Source organism: Salmo salar, chromosome 09 (assembly GCF_965601325.2).
Source record: "Salmo salar chromosome 09, fSalSal1, whole genome shotgun sequence".
Classification (NCBI taxonomy): Eukaryota; Metazoa; Chordata; class Actinopteri; order Salmoniformes; family Salmonidae; genus Salmo; species Salmo salar.
In genome coordinates, this window is record NC_138299.1 from 27723090 (window position 1) to 27744998 (window position 21909).

Consider the following 21909-nt stretch of genomic DNA (forward strand, 5'->3'; position numbering starts at 1 on the left):
AAGTAAAATGTATTTTAAGTAGAAGTTGGAGTAATTCCCACCTGACACTGAATAGCTGAGTGGTTCCCTTGGGTGCAGGGATGGAGAGTTTGATCTCATTTCTGCTCATGGTGACTTTGGCGTTCAGGGAACTCTCATGGTACATGTTGGTGTGCATCTCAATGCCAGCCAGCACAAACTCAGGAATTTGGATGCCCATTTGCGTAATAAACTCCACACCGACAGATGGCATGAAAGACAGCTGCTGCTACAGGTAAGAAAGGCATAATTCACACTTAAAAATAACCTAGGATCCTAAATGAATCATATAATTTGTTCAAATAGGGTTGAAATACATTCAAAGTGTTCCATAAGGCATATACATTTAATTGAATAGAAACAAAAGAGCAGGCAGCTTACCATGCCAGGGGAGAAGTTCAGACCTCCCTTGGCTCCAGGGGCAAAGACACCAGACAAGGAGAATTTCAAGGGTAAGCCAGATGCGGAGGGCAGAGAAAAGCTCTCATCCAGGAAGATATAGTGGGCATAAAGCTCGTTGTCAGTGCTCGACATTAAAGACTGCATGACCTGTGCAAAAATAAAGAGAATAAGGCTAATTGAAACAAAAGGAATTTGGGTCAGTGGAGGCTCCTCAAAAGAGGAAGGGGAGGAATATTCTCCTCAGTGAATTTCATAAAAATGTAAGTAGTGAAACATTAAAAAAAGTTATCCTTTTTAGATGAAACTATACTAAACATATTCACGTCACCAAATAATTTATTAAAACACACTGTTTTGCAATGAAGGTCAACAGTAGCCTCAACAGCACTCTGTAGGGTAGTACCATGGTGTAGCCGGAGGACAGCTAGTTTCCGTCCTCCTCTGGGTACACAAAACCTAGGAGGCTCATGGTTCTCAGCCCCTTCCATAGACTTGCACAGTAATTATGACAACTTTCCGAGGATGTCCTCCAACCTATCAGGGCTCGTGCAGCATGAATTGACATGTTGTCCACCCAATCAAAGGATCAGAGACTCAATCTACTACTGAAAGCATAACCTACAGCTAACTAGCACTGCAGTGCATACAATGTGGTGAGTAGTTGACTCAAAGAGAAAGAAAGACGAAAGTTGAACAGTTTTGAACAAATTAATTTCTTTAAAAATGAAGGAGAAGCGAGAGAGAGAGAGAGGTAGCTATATTTAATTGTATTTTTTTCACTTGCATTTTACTTAGCTAGCGAATGCATCTAGCTAGTTTAGCCTACTCAAACAGCCGGCTCAAACAGAGAGGGATGCTATGTTAGCTAGCTGGCTATGGCTATCCAACACTGGAACTCTTCCAAGTCAAGGTAAGATTTTGGATTTATTAATTCATTGCCATCGAGGCCTGCCGGTGTAAGTGCTAAACTACTTGCTGACTGTACACTGTACTGCATGATTGTAGAGGGTTTACCAACGCGTTAGTTCTAGTAGGTATGTTAACTAGCTATGACATTAGCTAATATGGTGACAACGATGTAAGATCTGTATGTAGCGGTTAGCGGTTATGTTATGAAGGTTTGGCTTGGAAATGTTTTTTCACCTGGTCACAGACAGCTGATGTGTTGTGCACTGAAGTCCACAAGTGAAGGGAAAAGGTGAGAAGAGGAGAAGGCGTAGATGCGAGAAAGAATTGTAAAATGAGCAAAATGATCATGCGGTGTCTATGTGGCTGCTATGAAAGTGAGTTGTGTTTGCGTGTGATCGGGAGTATATTCATTCTGCTGATTCTGTTGAAAAGGCAAAGGAATGAAACGGGGATAAACATACCTGAATTTATCCAATAGAAACTCTTGTTTGCAACTGTTGGACTAATGATTACACCCTAGATCAGCTAGATGCAGGCAAGAGTGTGAAAGGCGATATTGAATGTGTTAGTCTGTCACTGTCACGCCCTGACCTTAGAGACGTTTATTTTCCTCTAGTTTGGTTAGGTCAGGGTGTGATGTGAGGTGGGCAATCTAGTTTTTCTATTTCTTTGTTTTGGCTGAGTGTGGTTTCCAATCAGAGGCAGCTGTCCATTGTTGTCTCCGATTGGGAACCATACTTAGGCAGCCCTTTTTCCCCTCCTTGAGTTGTGGGATCTTGTTTTTGTGTTGTGCCTGTGAGCACACCATGACTTCACGTTTCGTTTGCGTCTGTATTGGTTTTGGTGAGTTTCATTTATTAAAACATGTGGAACTCTATGCACGCTGCGCCTTGGTCTACTCATTTTGATGATCGTGACAGTCACTTTGATTACTCTAATTTTGCACCTAAGTTGTAAACTTTCATTCATAGGCTAAGTCGTAGCAACCTCATGATAGGGAAAATTAGAGTATCATGTAGTAGCCTAAACCTATCGACGTTACATTGAGCTGGGTGACTGGAATATGAATGACAGTCATCCAAAATGCTCTAATAGCGATAAGGCCTGCTCATAACAAAAAAAATCATCCTCCCTCTTCTTAAACATCACCGTCCGCCGCTGCTTTTGGTGTGGGTAAGTTCACTTTAACTCAATCAGTGTATGGAGATAATTAAAATCATGTTTCCCACTGGGCACAGACGTCAATTCAACGTCTATTCTACGATGGTTCTACGTACACTGAATACAATTGCAACAATTTCTACGATTTTACTGAGTTACAGTTCATATATGGAAATCAGTCAATTTAAATCAATAAATTAGGCCGTAATCTATGGGTTTCCAATGACTGAGAATACAGATATGCATCTGTTGGTCACAGATACTGTAAAAAAAGCAGGGGCATGATTCAGAAAACCAGTCAGTATCTGGTGTGACCACCATCATGCAGCATGACACATCTCCTTTGAATAGAGTTGATCAGGCTGTTGATTGTGGCCTGTGGAATGTTGTCCCACTCCTCTTCAATGTCTGTGCGAAGTTGCTGGATATTGGTGGGAACTGGAACATGGTGTTGTACACGTCCATTCAGAGCATCCCAAACCTCAAACATGCTCAATGGGTGACATGTCTGGTGAGTATGCAGGCCATGGAAGAACTGGGACATTTTCAGCTTCCAGGAATTGTGTACAGATCCTTGCGACATGGGGCTGTGCATTATCATGCTGAAACATGAGGTGATGGCGGCGGATGAATGGCACGGCAATGGGGCTCATGATCTCGTCACGGAATCTCTATGCATTCAAATTGCCATTGATAAAATGCAATTGTGTTCATTGTCCATAGCATATGCCTGCACCACCACCACGAGGCACTCTGGTCACAACTTTGACATCAGCAGACCGCTTGCCCACACGACACCATGCACGCTGTCTTCCATCTGCCTGGTACAGTTCAAACCCGGGATTCCAACGAGCCAGTGGCCATCGAAGGTGAGCATTTGCCCACTGAAGTCGGTTATGAGGCTGAACTACAGTCAGGTCAAGACTCTCGTGAGGACGACGAGCACGCAGATGAGCTTCCCTGAAATGGTTTCTGAGAGTTTGTGCAGAAATTCTTTGGTTGTGCAAACCCACAGTTTCATCAGCTGTCCTGGTGACTGTATTAAACGATCCCACAGGTGAAGAAGCCCGATGTGGAGGTCCTGGGCTGGCGAGATTACACGTGGTCTGCAGTTGTGAGGCCGGTTGGACGTACTGCCAAATTCTCTAAAACAACGTTGGAGGCGGCTTATGGTAGAGAAATTAACATTAAATTCTCTGGCAACAGCTCTGGTGCACATTCCTGCAGTCAGCATGCCAATTGAACGCTCCCTCAAAACTATGGCAATATGTTGTGTGACTAAATGAAACATTTTAGAGTGGCCTTTTATTGTCCACAGCACAAGATCCACCTGTGTAATGATTGTGCTGTTTAATCAGCTTCTTGATATGCCACACCTGTCAGGTGGATGGATTATCTTGGCAAAGGAGAAATGCTCACTAACAGGGATGTAAACAAATTTGTGCACAATATTTGAGAGAAAAAAGCTCTCTGTGCTTATGGGAAATTTCTGCAATCCTTTATTTTAGCTCATGAATCATTGAACCAACACTTTACATGTTGCGTTTATATTTTTGTTCCGTGTACTTTCATTGAAATTATGTGGAAACAATGTTGATTCAACCAGTCCGGGTCCAGTGGGTTAGCTCTGTTTGTAATTTCCTGTTTTGTTGAGTTATCTAGTTCGCACTTAGTTCACATACCAAAAACAATAGCACCATTTTTCAATGGGATTATATGTTCTTTTTCCTTCAGAATGACCTGTTCAGTCAACCATGATTTACCTTAAGAGGCATGATCTTGAAGAACACCTCAGAGTACATGGCTAGGCTCTGGGCCATGTGTTCCATCTCACTGTACTTGATGTATCCAACTTCATTTTCAAGAATCCTTAGGTATGCCATAGCCTCAGGGGAGTCTTGAGAGCGAAGTTCACTGACAAGCTTTTGGAAGTTCTGTCCAATGTCTCTTATGAGGTCCTGTGGGGCCTGTAAGATATGAAGGATTAAACATGTCATTAAAAAGCCAAACCAAAAAACTATTCCTTGAACATCAATACATAAAATCATACACTTTTACCTGTCTTTTCCTTCTCTCACTCCTCAAGGGGGGGATCCAGTTCTCCAGCACCTGCTGGACCGAGTCTGGCATCTTGTGACCCGCCCAGTACATGGCCTTGGAGACCGAGTCAGGGAAGAAACCCTGCTCTCCAAAAAGGGCCTCAAGTCTCGGTTCAAATCCATTACCTTCAATACCAACCTTAAAAAAAGAAGTGAGAATATGTTATAAAACCTAAAAAACACATAAAGGGGAGACAAGATATCAATGTAATCACACCAATATAGATGCAATTATTCTTTGAAATAATATGCATTTAAATAAAATGTTTCATTTATTAGATAAATACACTTTTTGTGTCATATTTGTATTTTCAAACATTACCTCTAACATGTCACTGTTGTACCCAAAGGCTTTGAGGGTGGTCTCCAGCAGGACTGCCTTTGGCAGGGAGTCAGTGGAATCAAAGATCATGTTGCCCTTCATGGAGCCCATGGCAGTGTCCATTTTGTAGTTTCGGGACATTGTGGTGAAGGGGTTAGCAGGATGCTGGTGGTCTTGCAATGCCTCCTCGATATACTGTCTTATTCTTGAGGAAAAGAGAAAGAGCGCTTTTCAGAACCCACAACTTGTTGCACAGTGATTATGGGGATTGGGAAAATAAAGGGTATTATTTTGTTGCTGTGATTCTATTGAACACAATCATGCCCATGATTTTGTAGCTGGACAGACAGATGAAAAATATTAATAAATGAAGATGATTTTCTTACACGGATGTCAAAAACATGTACAGTGGGGGAAAAAAGTATTTAGTCAGCCACCAATTGTGCAAGTTCTCCCACTTAAAAAGATGAGAGAGGCCTGTAATTTTCATCATAGGTACATGTCAGCTATGACAGACAAAATGAGAAAGAAAATCCAGAAAATCACATTGTAGGATTTTTAATGAATTTATTTGCAAATTATGGTGGAAAATAAGTATTTGGTCACCTACAAACAAGCAAGATTTCTGGCTCTCACAGACCTGTAACTTCTTCTTTAAGAGGCTCCTCTGTCCTCCACTCGTTACCTGTATTAATGGCACCTGTTTGAACTTGTTATCAGTATAAAAGACACCTGTCCACAACCTCAAACAGTCACACTCCAAACTCCACTATGGCCAAGACCAAAGAGCTGTCAAAGGACACCAGAAACAAAATTGTAGACCTGCACCAGGCTGGGAAGACTGAATCTGCAATAGGTAAGCAGCTTGGTTTGAAGAAATCAACTGTGGGAGCAATTATTAGGAAACGGAAGACATACAAGACCACTGATAATCTCCCTCGATCTGGGGCTCCACGCAAGATCTCACCCCGTGGGGTCAAAATGATCACAAGAACGGTGAGCAAAAATCCCAGAACCACACGGGGGGACCTAGTGAATGACCTGCGGAGAGCTGGGACTAAAGTAACAAAGCCTACCATCAGTAACACACTACGCCGTCAGGGACTCAAATCCTGCAGTGTCAGACGTGTCCCCCCTGCTTAAGCCAGTATATGTCCAGGCCCGTCTGAAGTTTGCTAGAGAGCATTTGGATGATCCAGAAGAGGATTGGGAGAATGTCATATGGTCAGATGAAACCAAAATATAACATTTTGGTAAAAACTCAACTCGTCGTGTTTGGAGGACAAAGAATGCTGGGTTGCATCCAAAGAACACCATACCTACTGTGAAGCATGGGGGTGGAAACATCATGCTTTGGGGCTGTTTTTCTGCAAAGGGACCAGGACGACTGATCCGTGTAAAGGAAAGAATGAATGGGGCCATGTATCGTGAGATTTTGAGTGAAAACCTCCTTCCATCAGCAAGGGCATTGAAGATGAAACGTGGCTGGGTCTTTCAGCATGACAATGATCCCAAACACACCGCCCGGGCAACGAAGGAGTGGCTTCGTAAGAAGCATTTCAAGGTCCTGGAGTGGCCTAGCCAGTCTCCAGATCTCAACCCCATAGAAAATCTTTGGAGGGAGTTGAAAGTCAGTGTTGCCCAGCGACAGCCCCAAAACATCACTGCTCTAGAAGAGATCTGCATGGCGGAATGGGCCAAAATACCAGCAACAGTGTGTGAACCTTGAAGACTTACAGAAATCGTTTGACCTGTGTCATTGCCAACAAAGGGTATATAACAAAGTATTGAGATTGACTTTTGTTATTGACCAAATACTTATTTTCCACCATAATTTGCAAATAAATTCATTACAAATCCTACAATGTGATTTTCTGGATTTTTTTTCTCATTTTGTCTGTCATCGTTGAAGTGTACATATGATGAAAATTACAGGCCTCTCTCATCTTTTTAAGTGGGAGATCTTGCACAATTGGTGGCTGACTAAATACTTTTTCCCCCACTGTACAGTAGGAGATGCAGAAAACAACAACACCTTCTACCACTGTGATCACACATATTAAGTTAACCTTGTAAACTACGTATATAAACGAATAGGGAGTGACTGAACACATCATACAGAAAACAGTCACTTACTGCTGCGTTGTGGGATCATCAGAGTGCCGGATGTTGTCAAGGTGGGAGGCCACAAAGCTCCTGACCTGTGGGTCCTGCTCGTCATTCAGTGTGGTGATCACCTTGCTAAGGAGTGCATCGTCAGGACTCTTCATAAGCATCAGATAAGCTGCCACACGTTTCTGGACGGGGTTCTCAGCATCCTGGTACACCTCCAAGAGACTTTCTCTGACCTGCCATTCACAGCACAAACCTTTTAGCTTATTAGTACAGATTGTTATTGATTAGATTATGAACAGTGTGCTAAGTAATAAAAGTATATAACTGAAGAGAACTCAAAGAAGAACGTTGAGAATTTATTGAGTAGGTTTAGGTGGTGGGTATGTTGGAGGGCATTGAATCACCTCCTGGTCGATGTCCATGAGTCTGAAGGCCTGAATTGCTGCCTTCTGGACAGATAGAGAAGCCCCCTTCCGCACACAGTTCATGAGGGACTTCTTCAAGCCCAGACCGACATCACCGGTAGATTTCATTGCTTTACCCATAACACCTACAACCTGGAATATGGTTGTGAAAAAATTAAGTTGCAAGTTGCAATACCGACTAGCTGTATCTGTATGTTAGGTACACAACAATACTTTTAATATTGCGTATAAGCGGTTGCATACCCTTAGTGTCAGGAAAGTCATATCCTCATTCCCTGAGCAGTCTCCCAACATGGTATCCATGAACTCTTTCACATCTCTGACCTCAGCGGTGGGATGTCCTGGGTGGAACCTGCAGATGAGTGTTGGGAATATGTTAAAGTAGCGCTGAATAGTACTGAATTGTGTTGTGATTAGGCTTGTAAAATTCTGGCCACTTTCAATAAATTCCCTGGTTGTCTTGAAATCCCGGTTGGAGGAGTAGAAGCATTAAGCAGGAAATCCTTAATTCTCCAACCAGGATTTCGGGAAAACCAGGGAATTTATTGAAAGTTTTGCAACCCTAGTTGTGATGGTAATTATTGCCCTATGGTGGTTAGCTTCAATAATTAATTAAATAAAAAAATCTAAAAAGTTACAAAGCTATTATGGTTTCAGTCAAATAAACTTCAACCATATTCCCCCCTCCCAAAAAAAGGCAATTGATGAGAGATGATTTTAGTTATTTTGAGGTAGAGTAAAAAATAGTAAAGAGTGTAATTTCACTTACTTCCTGACTGTGTTTGCCAGAGCGTACATAATGGCTTTGCTCTGTCTGTGTTGGGCCACACTGAGCATATCTCTGACCCGGTGGGAATCAGGGCTCGACTGGAGGCTAAGGGCGTACACAAAGGCGTCCCCCTCCACAGCGGTGCTGTCCATCGTCCTGATGACTTGGAGGATGGCACTGGTGCACTCCGGTGTTCCACACTGGGCCAGGGCCTGCGAGGTCAGCATACCACCCTCCATCATCATCTCTTCCACAGCCGGGCTCAGTGTCTCGTTCTTAAGGGCACGGAGCTCGGATACCAGTTTCTGGAAGAGACCTGGCCTCCTCTGGCCCTGGTCAGTGCTCGACAGACCGCTGAGGTCTCGCAGCGTGCTCAGCACAGCTTCTTTGGTCTGAGTAGGAGCCTTGTCCTCTGGGTACTCCATGCGAAGAGGTTGAATGCGGCTGGTTTCAACCTCTACGTCAACGTACAGGGAGAAATGAACAGGTATGGAAAACCCTTTAAGAAGTTTCCTTCAACTCATGTTATCTGCATAATAATTGACACTTTACTTGACATATAATGGCCAAACGACAGGGTCATAACCCAAGCCAAATGAGCTGAATTTAATGTAATAAACTGACATCAGCTTTTATGGTATCAGTATGTAATTGTTAACACAATGTTACGCAGCTCTTACAACAAGGGGATATTTTTAGCAAGAGCCATCACAGATCGCAACAAACACTCACACTTTTCCTGATAGTACAGTGCATGCCTTCGTGTTCCTTACCAAAAACTCTGTTGTTGATCTTTGCTGAGTCTTTCAAGGTCAGGCTCTGTGTCACCACAGATGAGATTCCACTATTCCTGCAGATGGGTAAAAATTGGCTTTACTGAAATCAATTCAAATATTTTTTGTAACACACATAATCTAGGCTTGAATATTTTCCAGAGAAAATTGCAAGAAATGACCGGGATTCAGGTATTCCCGTTCAAATCGGAAGTGCCATTTAAAACATATAATATCAGCCATACTGACATGATTATGCCACTGTAAATGGAGAAATATACACAGGAATGTAACGTTTTCATGTTGGATTTGTTTGTTGCAATTTAATCAACTCAAAGTTCTCTCAAAGTCACCACACTATTTCATTGATGTAGCCTAGTTTTGTTTCATTTCTTTTTTAAAAACTTTTTACCCCTTTTTCTCCCCAATTTGTAATTACAGTCTAGTCCCATTGCTGCAACTCCCCTATGGACTCGGGAGAGGCGAAGGTCGAGAGCCATGTGTCTAGAAACACAATCCTGCCAAGCCGCACTGCTTCTTGACACACTGCTCGCTTAACCTGGGAGCCAGCCGCACCAATGTGTTGGAGGAAACACTGATGTAGTCTTATGAAGCACTGATGGCCGATTGGTAAAATATTATGAGGTCTAGTGAAAATTACATTTGTTTTAGTATATCTTTGACTGAAAGATGTCAGACAGCTTGTTGTCCCTTTTCTCTCCCCTGGCTTGCACCTGGAAATTGGGGAATTGGGGGTGGTTGTGGCTGTTTTTACTTGATGATAATCCACTTATTGTGGTGACTTTGTCCCAGGGAAAATGAGATTCTCCGCTAAACAAACAGATAAGCTAAGTAGGTGTCACGAGTGTCGTAAGGAGTGGACCAAAACGCAGCGGGAAAATGTATACTCATCTTCTTTTTTTATTTGAAGAAGGAAAAACAAAATATACACGTATACAAAACAAACGACTCCAAACAGTCCCGTCAGGTGCAACAAACACCGCCTGCCACGCCCTGACCAAACTACAATAACAAACAGCCCCTTTACTGGTCAGGATGTGACAGTACCCCCCCCCCCCCCCCCCCAAAGGTGCATACCCCGGATGCACCTTAAACAAAAAAATAAATAAAAATAAACCCCAACACAAAAATAATCCCCTAACTAAAGGGAGGGAAGGGAGGGTGGCCACCGTCACCGACGGTTCTTGTGCTACACCCCCCCCAACCTCCTACTACGGAGGTGGCTCAGGCTCCGGCCTTACTCCCCAACCTAACCTGTCCACCCCCGCTAACGGCTTATTATTATTTACCCCTCCCGAAGTCTCTGGACTAAGGCGCATCACTGAAGACCTCGGGCCGGGGCGCGTCGCTGAAGACCTCGGGCCGAGGCGCGTCGCTGGAGACCTCGGGCCGAGGCGCGTCGCTGGACACCTCGGGCCGAGGCGCTGGACACCTCGGGCCGAGGCGCGTCGCTGGACACCTCGGGCCGAGGCGTGTCTCTGCAGGCTCCGGACTGTGGGCCGTCTCTGCAGGCTCCGGACTGTGGGCCGTCTCTGCAGGCTCCGGACTGTGGGCCGTCTCTAGACGTGGCACTGTCGCCGGAAGCTCTGGACTGGGAACTGTCGCCGGAAGCACTGAACGGGGAACTGTCGTCGGAAGCTCTGGACGGGGAACTGTCGTCGGAAGCTCTGGACGGGGAACTGTCGTCGGAAGCTCTGGACGGGGACTGCACACTGAAGGCCTGATGCGTGGGGCTGGCTTTGGAGACGCCAGACTAGGGACACGCACCACAGGGCTAGTGCGAGGAGCAGGACGAACTGGACTGGGCTGACGCACTGGAGGCCTGGTGCGTGGGGCTGGTACTGGAGGTACCAGACTGGAGACACGCACCCCAAGGCTAGTGCGAGGAGCGGGAACAGGACGTACTGGACTGGGCTGACGCACTGGAGGCCGGGTGCGTGGTGTTGGCTTTGGAGGCGCCAGACTGGAAACACGCACCTCAATGCTAGTGCGAGGAGCGGGAACTGGATACACTGGGTCATGAGTAGGCACCGGCGATCTGGAACATACCGCCTGCACAACCCGTCCTGGCTGGATGGTAACAGTAGCCCTGCACGAGCGGAGTGCTGGCACAGGGCGAACTGGGCTGTGCAGAGGCCTGATGGCTGCCGTGCGTAGAGCAGGCGTAGGGTAGCCTGGGCCTAGGAGGCGCACTGGTGGCCAGATGTGCTGTGCAGGCATACTCCTACCCGGCTGGATGCCCACTCTAGCACGGCACTTGCGAAGGGCTGGGATCGCTCACACCGGACTGTGCGTGCGCATGGGCGAGATCGTGCGCACTTCCGCATACACCGGTGCTCTCATGATCCGTTTCTCCCCATAATAAGCACGGGGAGTTGGCTTAGGTCTATTACCTGACCTAGCCACTCTCCGTGTGCCCCCCCAAAAAAGTTATTGGGGCTGCCTCTCGCACTTGCCAATCGGCGCGTATAACGCCTCGTAATGGCACCTTTCCACCTTGGCTGCCTCCAGCTCCTCCTTAGGGCGCTGGTACTCCCCAGCCTGGTGCCATGGTCCTGCCCCGTCCAGGATCTCCTCCCATGTCCATGAATCCTTATATTCCTCCTGCTGCTCCTTCCTCCACTGCTTGGTCCGTTTGTGGTGGGTAGTTCTGTCACGAGTGTCATAAGGAGCGGACCAAAACGCAGCGGGAAAATGTATACTCATCTTCTTTTTTTATTTGAAGAAGGAAACACTAAATAAACACATATACAAAACAAACAACTCCAAACAGTCCCGGAGGGTGCAACAAACACTAAACCAGGAAATAACTACCCACAAACCCCCATATAAATAGGACCTTCAATCAGAGGCAACGAGAAGCAGCTGCCTCCAATTGAAGGTCACCCCCATAAACACCACATAGAAATAGACCAACTAGAAATAACATAGAAATACACTAACATAGAACATAATCCAAACAACCCCGAAACACCCTAAACAAACACCCCCTGCCACGCCCTGACCAAACTACAATAACAAACAGCACCTTTACTGGTCAGGACGTGACAGTAGGCCTAGGGTAGCGGAGAAACATGGATATTGCAGTTGATAAATTGCCCGTGAATCTGACCAGTAGCCCACCGTGAGCTCACTTTTGTTAGCGTAGGCATAACATCATGAAACAATGTTGCAAATGTCTATTTCCTCAAGCGCTTTTGTGGACACAGTGTATCCCCCATTTTGTGATTAGCAACAGTTTATATTTTGAGTCTCTGCCAGTGCCACACGTTAGTTTGGAGATTTTAATGTATGGATATTGAGATTGGACATTGTCTACTGTAACTGCGTCGAGAGGCCTGCACACTTAGTAAGCAATTATATTTACAGAAACCATGCAAGTAGCTGTCACACTAAAAATACATTTTTCTATATAGTGCCAAATAAGGGTTATTTGACTTGTAAAGATAGCATATCCTTTTTGGTGCTATATTGAACCCTTTTTGAAGCTTCTATAAAGAACCATGCTCATACAGTTCTAAATGGAACCGTGATGGTGCTATAGAGAACCTGTTCCCTATAAATAACTATTAAAAAAAGGTTATATATATCACCAAAAAGGGTTCCGCTATTGTTACAACCCTTTTTGCCGCTGTACAGAACCCTTTTTAATTGTTCTTTATCAAATCAAATGTTATTTGTCACATGTGCCGAATACACCTTACAGTGAAATGCTTACTTACAAGCCCTTAACCAAGAATACAGTTTTAAGAAAAATAAGTGTTAAGTGCAGTAGCAGAGAGAACAGTCTATGGCTGCGGTCCAAACACTTAAAATATACACCCTATCCCCTCAGCCCTCAAATTATATGGTTAAAGTATGGTTAAAATTCCATAGTTTTTATTGTTGTGTTAATTGACAAGTTGAATCAGGTGTGCAGGCTCTGGAATGGCTGGGGGTCCCTGAGGAGAGGTTTGAGAACCACTGATTTAGATATCAGTTCTCAATTGACGCAAGGCCATATATGAGTCTTTCACAAGACACCATCACTGGACATAATCACATTTAACATGTAATGGCATAGCACAACAGATTAGATAAACTGGAATGACACTCACTCACTGTTGCACAAAAAGAGCTGTGAGCAAACCACCACTGTGAACCGCAAAGAACCACTGTGAACCGCAAAGAAGGGCTCAAAGGGTTATTTTAGTCATTATTGTTCCACACAGAACCCTCACCCTTTTCAAAGAACCCTTGAGGAACACTCTTTTCTTAATGTGTAAGGGATGTTTTCTATTGGGGACTTCATTTTGAGTAAATATGATAAGCTGCTAGCATTGTGATGACTGGACTAATGTATGAATGAAGCCAGAGAGTTGATATGTTGCACGTGTAGTTTGTATTTCTGCATCTAGGCTAATATGCCCTTCTCGTTCTCGGCATATTCTCACACCAGTTGTGATATGTTGGGGGATTCTTGGGGAGGGTGGGCTATGGCCATCTTTTTTTAGTGCTGATCTGATGTAGAATGTAGGCCTACTTGATGTTTGCAATGGCATTGTAGAAGAACCCGTCACACGTAGTGCTTTGAATTAATGGCGACGTAGCGTTATAGGCCCACAGTAGGCTACAACAGCACACACACACACACACACACACACACACACACACACACACACACACACACACACACACACACACACACACACACACACACACACACACACACACACACACACACACACACACACACACACAGTGTTGATTGATCATGCCATTATTTATCTTGGGAAACGAGAATGGGTTTGGGCGGGAAATCATGGTAACCCGGTTCCCGCAATTAAACCCTAGCACACACACGCACAGTTGCACACCGCACATACACATAAATGTTTGTCGGTGACTTACTCATGTGAGAAGGGCAGGAAGATGTGCTTTTCTGTGCACACAGCATTGGTCATATGCTTTCTCCTGTTGTCAAACTGATAGTTGCAGTCCTGAGTACTACTGATGAGCTTGGACAAAGGACCATGCTGAAGAAAGAGTGATAGCCGTATGTTGACATTATTACCCTTTTTACATTTCCTGAAAATCGCACTTTTGAAATTAAAAGAAAAGACACATATCTATCAAAATGGCTGTAAGGTTTGTTCAGGACTTCCTTGAAATGTCAGATATTTTATAGACTATAGTTGCTCTAACATAACATGACATCATATAATATATGAAATGTCACTTTTAGCAGTCACTTTAAGAGCAAATATTTTTGTACAGGTGTAGGATTTTAATTTGATCACCCTGTTGTTGCAGGAAATGTGTAGTGTATTCAAGGTTAAAAAGGCTTCTAAATTTTGTAATTTTCACTTTTGTATCAACCCCTACAAAAATGTCCATTCATTATAATCCACACAATATTTCACATTTCCTGTTGCTGTAGGATTATTTTTCTACTGTGAGAAACTGGTCAAATTAAGATCCTATATCTGTATGGGTGGACGCAGAGGGAATCGAACCCACAACATTTCCAACACAGTGAAGTTGTACAGGTTTAATGTTTTGGAAGTCAGGTCTCACCAGGCTTGGGAGGAGGGCCAGCGGGCTGCTGGGGAGCTTCATTCTGCGGAACTGATCACACTGAGACAGATCTCTGGTGAGAGTCACATCTGTATCAATGTCCTTCCTGGAGTTGACCGTGTAGTCAGTCTTGCACAGGCCATGCACAGTGTTCTAATGAGGAAAGGGAAAAATATACATCAATTTTTCCCTCACTTTCCCTCGGTGCAATAGTGCACTTCTAAGAAACACCTGACCTACCATAATGTTGTTGTTCTCCTCCACGACAGGGACGTTGAGTGCGGAGATGATGCCCCTCTTGATGTTCAGGATGTTGACAGGCTCATCTGGCTCTGGGTAGAGGCGTATCCCAACGACCGGCTCCCATGTGATTTTCAGAAGGTTCCTGAATACACACAGTACACCAGACAATAAGTCAATATTGTCAAATTCATTATAGTTGATCTGTTCTTTCACAGGACTAAAAATAATAGACTAACAAATAGTGTTATTCATTTTACAAGTGAAAAACGATTGAAATGGTTAAAAAAAAATGAGGGAAAGTGATGGAGAACATTTTATGTTCAAATCATCATCAAATTGACAATACATGTTTTATCTTTATGGTAAATGTTTCCACTGACTTCTCCATAGCAGCCTGGAAGGCCTCAGCTCCTGCGGCCTGTTTATACACAGGCTGTCCCTGAGGGTCGATGACCGACACCTCACTGAGAGCACAGTCCGCTGTGTGAAGAACGAAGCTGCATTCTTGTGGGACTTCGAGTTCAACCTAAACAAGAGTGGTCAAGCAAACAGAGAGAGGGAGGGTCAGTAAGATAAGAGCTCACCCGTTTACCAGGAGAAACAAGAAAAAGTGGAGCCACAAAAACAAACAGACATAGGCCTACCTGACATGTGACTTTGGGGCCATTCCTGAGATTGGATGTACCACTCACACCATTTATGCTCTCTGTTGTGTATTCGTACACATATTTCTTAAAGGTCTTAAACCTTGCTGACACTGGAGATCACAAATAACGGGCAAATCAATTTGAATAATGTCACTGAATGTACAAGTATTATATCAAGTATTATATAATTTCTATCAATACTTCTAATATACTAGCTACTAGCCACGTTTTAGATGCACAGTACCAGTCAAAAGTTTGGACACACCTACTCATTCCAGGGTTTTTCTTTATTTTACTAATATTACTATTACTGAAATAACACACATGGAATCATGTAGTAACCAAAAAGTGTTAAACAAATCAAAATATATTTTATATTTGAGATTCTTCAAAGTAGCCACTTTTTACCTTAATGACAGCTTCACACACTCCTGGCATTCTCTCAACCAGCATCATGAGGTAGTCGCCTGGACTGCATTTCAATTAACAGGTGTGCCCTGTTAAAAGTTAATTTGTGGAATTTCTTTCCTTCTTAATCCATTTGAGCTAATCAGTTGTGTTATGATAAGGTAGGGGTGGTATACAGAAGATAGCCTTATTTGGTAAAAGACCAAGTCCATATTATGGAAAGAATAGCTCAAATAAGCAAAGAGAAATGACAGTCCATCATTACTTCAAGACATGAAGGTCAGTCAATGCGGGAAGTTTCAAGAACTTTGAAAGTTTCTTCAAGTGCAGTCCCAAAAACCATCAAGTGCATTGGCTCTCATGAGGACAGCCACAGGAAAGGAATACTCAGAGTTACCTCTGCTGCAGAGGATAAGTTCATTAGAGTTACCAGCCTCAGAAATTGCAGCCCAAATAAATGCTTCACAGAGTTCAGTAAGTAACAGACACATCTCAACATCAACTGTTCAGAGGACACTTCGTGAATCAGGCCTTCATGGTCGAATTTCTGCAAAGAAACCACTACTAAAGGACACCAATAATAAGATAGACTTGCATGGACCAAGAAACACGAGCAATGGACATTAGACCGGTGTAAATCTGTCCTTTGGTCTGATGAGTCCAAATTTGAGATCTTTGGTTCCAACCGCCGTGTCTTTGTGAGACGTAGAGTAGGTGAACGGATGATCTCTGCATGTGTGGTTCCCACCGTGAAGCATGGAGGAGGTGTGATAATGTGCCTTGCTGGTGACACTGTCTGTGCTTTATTTAGAATTCAAGGCACACTTAACCAGCATGGCGACCACAGCATTCTGCAGCGATACTCCATCCCATCTGGTTCGTGCTTAGTGGGACTATCATTTGTTTTTCAACAGGACAACGACCCAAAACACATCTCCAGGCTGTGTAAGGGCTATTTGACCAAGGTGTAACGGCTGTCGTATAGAGGGGACCAAAGCACAGCGTGTTGAGTGCTCATTTTGATATTTACTAACTCAAAAACAAAATAACTGCCCACAAACACAGGTGGAAAAAAAACCTACTTAAATATGATCTCCAATTAGAGACAACGAGGACCAGCTGCCTCTAATTGGAGATCATCCCCCCCCCCCAAAAAAACCATAGAAATAGAAACATAGAATTTAAACATAGAAATAGAAAACATAGAAAACCACACAAAAAACAACCCCTGTCACGCCCTGACCTACTCTACTATAGAAAATGACATCTTACAAGGGTCAGGACGTGACACAAGGAGAGTGATGAAGTGTTGCATTAGATGACCTGGCCTCCACAATCACCCGACGTCAACCCAATTGAGATGGTATTGGATGAGTTGGTGTCACGCCCTGACCTTAGAGAGCCGTTTTATTTCTCTATTTGGTTAGGTCAGGGTGTGATGTGGGGTGGGCATTCTATGTTGTTTATTTCTTTGTTTTTGGCCGAGTATGGTTCCTAATCAGAGGCAGCTGTCTATCGTTGTCTCTGATTGGGAATCATACTTAGGCAGCCCTTTTCCCACCTGTGATTGTGGGATCTTGTTTTTGTGTAGCTGCCTGTGAGCAGTCCCAGAATGTCACATTTAGTTTTTCTCCTGTTTTGTTGTTTTGGTGAGTTTCATTTTCATTATAAGATGTGGAATTCCATGCACGCTGCGCCTTGGTTTATTTATGACCGGGAGTTTGAAGATAGCGATCGTGACAGAAGATCCCACCACAAAAAGACCAAGCAGCGTGCGCCTACGGGGAAGACGAGTTGGACATGGGAGGACATCCTGGACGGCAAAGGATCCTGGACGTGGGAGGAGATCCAGGCCGGAAGGGATCGCCTCCCATGAGAACAAGTGGAAGCAGCGAGGGAGGAACAGCGACGAGATCGGGAGTCACGGCAACGACGGAAGCCCAAGAGGCAGCTCCAAAAATGGGGGCGGGGGGGGGCACACGGGGAGATTGGCGGAGTCAGGGTTGAGACCTGCGCCAACTCCCCGTGCTTACCGTGGGGAGCATGTGACCAGTCAGGCACCGTGTTATGCGTTGATGCGCACTGTATCTCTGGTGCGCATTCACAGCCCGGTGCGCTCGTTGCCTGCGCCCCGGGCTAAAGTGAGCATTCAGCCAGGACGGGTTGTGCCGGCTCAGCGCTACTGGTCTCCAGTACGCCTCCTCGGTCCAGGATATCCTGCGCCAGCTCTACGCACTGTGTCGCCAGTGCGCCTGCACAGCCCAGTTCGCCCTGTGCCAGCGCCCCGCACTTGTCTGGCTAAAGTGAGCATCCAGCCAGGACGGGTTGTGCCAGCCCTACGCTCCAGACCTCCAGTGCGCCTCCACGGCCCAGTATATCCTGTGCCAGCCCCATGCACTCGGTCTCCAGTGTGTCTCCCCAGTCCAGTGAGACCTGTTCCAGCTCCACGTACGAAGCCTCCAGTGATAATCCATGGCCCGGAGCCTCCAGTCATAATCCATGGCACAAAGCCTCCAGTGATGATCCATGGCACGGAGCCTGTAGTGATGATCCATGGCACGGAGCCTGCAGCGACGTCCCCCAGTCCGGAGCTTCCGGCAACAGTTCCCAGTCCAGAGCTTCTGGCGACAGTTCCCAGTCCAGAGCTTCTGGCGACAGTTCCCAGTCCAGAGCTTCCGGCGACGTTTCACAGTCCGGAACCTCCTGAGACAGCCCGCAGTCCGGAACCTCCTGAGACGGCCCGCAGTCCAGGAACCTCCTGAGACTGCCCGCAGTCCGGAACCTCCTGAGACGGCCCGCAGTCCGGAACCTCCTGAGACGGTCCGGAGTCTCCAGTGACGGTCCCCAGTCCGGAGTCTGCAGCGACGGTCCCCAGTCCGGAGTCCCCAGCGACGGTCCATGGTCCAGAGTCCCCAGCGACGGTCCGCGGTCCAGAGTCCCCAGCGACGGTCTGCAGTCCAGAGTCTCCAGCGACGGTCTGCGGTCCAGAGTCTCCAGCGACGGTCCGCGGTCCAGTGTCTCCAGCGACGGTCCGGGGTCCAGAGTTTCCAGCGACGGTCCGCAGTCCAGAGCTTCCAGTGACGGTCGGCGGTCCACAGCCTCCAGCGACGGTTGGCGGTCCAGAGCCTCCAACGACGGTCGGCGGTCCAGAGCCTCCAACGACGGTCAGCAGTTTGGAGCCTCCAGCGGGGGTTCCCAGGTCAGAGCTTCCAGCGATGATCCACGGTCCGGTTCCTCCGGCGATGATCCACGGTCCGGTGACACAAAAGCGGAGGGATCAGCGGGCGGAGCGGGGGCTACGCCCCGAACCGGAGCAGCCACCAAAGGTAGATACCCACCCGGACCCTCCCCTATAAGTTCAGGTTTGCGCCCGGGTATCCGCACCTTTGGGGGGGGGGGGGGTACTGTCACGCCCTGACCTTAGAGAGACGTTTTATATCTCTATTTGGTTAGGTCAGGGTGTGATGTGGGGTGGGCATTCTATGTTTATTTCTTTGTTTTTGGCCGAGTATGGTCCCTAATCAGAGGCAGCTGTCTATCGTTGTCTCTGATTGGGAATCATACTTAGGCAGCCCTTTTCCCACCTGTGATTGTGGGATCTTGTTTTTGTGTAGCTACCTGTGAGCAGTCCCAGAATGTCACGTTTCGTTTTTTTGTTGTTTTGGTGAGTTTCATTTTCATTAAAAGATGTGGAATTCCATGCACGCTGCGCCTTGGTTTATTTATGATCGGGAGTTTGAAGATAGCGATCGTGACAGTTGGACTGCAGAGTGAACGAAAAACAGCCAACAAGTGCTCAGCAAATGTGGGAACTCCTTCAAGACCGTTGGAAAAGCATTCCTCGTGATGCTGGTTGAGAGAATGCCAAGGCTGTTCAAAGCTGTTATCAAGGCAAAGGGTGGCTTCTTTTAAGAATCTCAAATCTAAAATATATTTTGATTTGTTTAAGACTTTTTTGGTTACTACATGATTCCATATGTGTCATTTCATAGTTGTGATGTCTTCACTATTATTCTACAATGTAGAAAATTGTAAAAAAATAAAATGAATGAGTAGTTTTCACTGGTACTGTACATCTACATAATGAAAAACAAAACATAATTTTTTTAAATGAAGAATTAAAAAAAATGTTTTCCCTTAATTAAGTCAATATTTTTTACACAACATCCTGGGTTCACAGTCGAAGTTCCACATCACCACTTGAACTCTGGACCTTTACTGAGTAAATGGAAATTCTCTTAGTGAATAACATCAATTGTACTAATCATGAACATCATGGCGCAAGAGTTCAGATCCAGCCAGGTTATCTCTGTTATCTCCAGTTCCACTAAAACTCAAAAACCAGGACAGGCATCGATCTAAAAGCATTTATTTACTGAATGTAAGATTAACAGTTCAAGTAAATCCTTAGAGACTTACATGGGCATGATGACATCTGTTCATCAGCATTCTCACTGCCTTTCTCTAAAAAGCATATAAAAGAGTCTTAATTTTTGTGAAAACTTTTACGTTGGTGTAGCATTTATTTATACTGAACAAAATATAAACGCAACATGCAACAATTTCAAAAAATGTGACTAAGTTACAGTTCATATAAGGAAATCAGTCAATTCAAATAAATTCATTAGGCACTAATCTACAGATTTCACATGACTGGGAATACAGGTATGCATCTGTGTGACCACCATTTGCCTCATGTAGTGTGACACATCTCCTTCGCATAGAGTTGATCAGGCTGTTGATTGTGGCCTGTGGAATGTTGTCCCACTCCTCTTCGATGGCTATGCGAAGTTTCTGGATATTGGAGGATACTGGAACACGATGTCGAACAGGTCGATCCAGAGCATCCCCAACATGCTCAATGGGTGACATGTCTGGTGAGTATGCAGGCCATGGAAGAACTGGGACATTTTCAGCTTCCAGGAATTGTGTATAGATCTTGCAACACGGGGCCATGCATTATCATGCTGAAACATGAGGTGATGGTGGTGGATGAATGGCATGACAATGGACCTCAGGATCTCGTCGCGGTATCTCTATACATTCAAATTGCCATTGATAAAATGCAATTGTGTTCATTGTCCGAAGCTTATGCCAGCCCATACGATAACCCCACCACCACCATGGGGCACTCTGTTCACAACGTTGACATCAGCAAACCGCTCACTCGAACAATGCCAAACAAGTGGTCGGCGGTTGTGATGCCGGTTGGACGTACTGCCAAATTCATAAAAACTACGTTTGATAGAGACATTAACATTTAATTATCTGGCAACAGCTCTGGTGGACATTCCTGCAGTCAGCATGCCAATTGCACACTCCCTCAAAACTTGAGACATCTGTGTCATTGCATTGTGTGACAATCCTGCACATTGTAGAGCAGCCTTTTATTGTCCCCATCACAAGGCGCACCTGCGTAATGATCATGCTGTTTAATAAGCTTTTTAATGTGCCACACCTGTCAGGTGGATGGATTATCTTGGCAAAGGAGAAATGCTCACTAACAGGGATGTAAACAAATTTTAGCACAAAATATGAGAGAAATAAGCGTTTTGTGCGTATGGACAATTTCTAGGATCTTTTATTTCAGCTTGTGAAACATGGGACCAACACTTTACATGTTGTTTTTATATTTTTGTTCAGTATACTTAGCTACATTGAATCTGTGTAAATGTCAGACATGCAGTCGAGCATACATTTTTAGACATCTATTTTTCAAACTATCCAAAATAATTTAATGTCATTAATTAAAGTAGATTGTAGTATAGAATATAATTATTTTCCTAATATATTAGTAAAATATGGATCTTCCTATATTGACTAAATAAAATGCAAATGATGAATGGTTTTCACTATCTTATGAAAATCAGAGAGTAATAAAATATAAAAACTTACGAGCAAAGACATTGGTGCTCAGAAGAAGTAATAGCCAGATCTTGGGGTCCCCCATGATGGGCGCTCAATGACAAAAAAAGGCTCTGTCCCTTATGTTTGGTTGAGCTCTCTCTCAACCGTAACTGATTCACTAACCACAGGACCTA

The 21909-nt window shown here is 44.8% G+C and overlaps 1 protein-coding gene across 1 annotated transcript in view; it reads right to left on the reverse strand.

Moving 5' to 3' along the window:
• Window positions 1-21909, reverse strand: part of apoba (apolipoprotein Ba) — a 44667-nt gene extending 22758 nt beyond the window's left edge. Inside the window, exons 1-17 of the mRNA XM_014211001.3 lie at window positions 21764-21909; window positions 20288-20332; window positions 15458-15570; window positions 15194-15339; window positions 14811-14955; window positions 14571-14723; window positions 13905-14029; window positions 8994-9070; window positions 8221-8677; window positions 7695-7803; window positions 7431-7583; window positions 7048-7259; window positions 4912-5116; window positions 4549-4728; window positions 4254-4457; window positions 400-567; window positions 42-247 (exon numbers count right to left, since the gene is read on the reverse strand). Coding sequence (XP_014066476.3) covers window positions 42-247; window positions 400-567; window positions 4254-4457; window positions 4549-4728; window positions 4912-5116; window positions 7048-7259; window positions 7431-7583; window positions 7695-7803; window positions 8221-8677; window positions 8994-9070; window positions 13905-14029; window positions 14571-14723; window positions 14811-14955; window positions 15194-15339; window positions 15458-15570; window positions 20288-20332; window positions 21764-21818 — 2753 coding nt within the window. The 5' untranslated portion in view covers window positions 21819-21909. The remainder of the gene's footprint in view (window positions 1-41; window positions 248-399; window positions 568-4253; window positions 4458-4548; window positions 4729-4911; window positions 5117-7047; window positions 7260-7430; window positions 7584-7694; window positions 7804-8220; window positions 8678-8993; window positions 9071-13904; window positions 14030-14570; window positions 14724-14810; window positions 14956-15193; window positions 15340-15457; window positions 15571-20287; window positions 20333-21763) is intronic.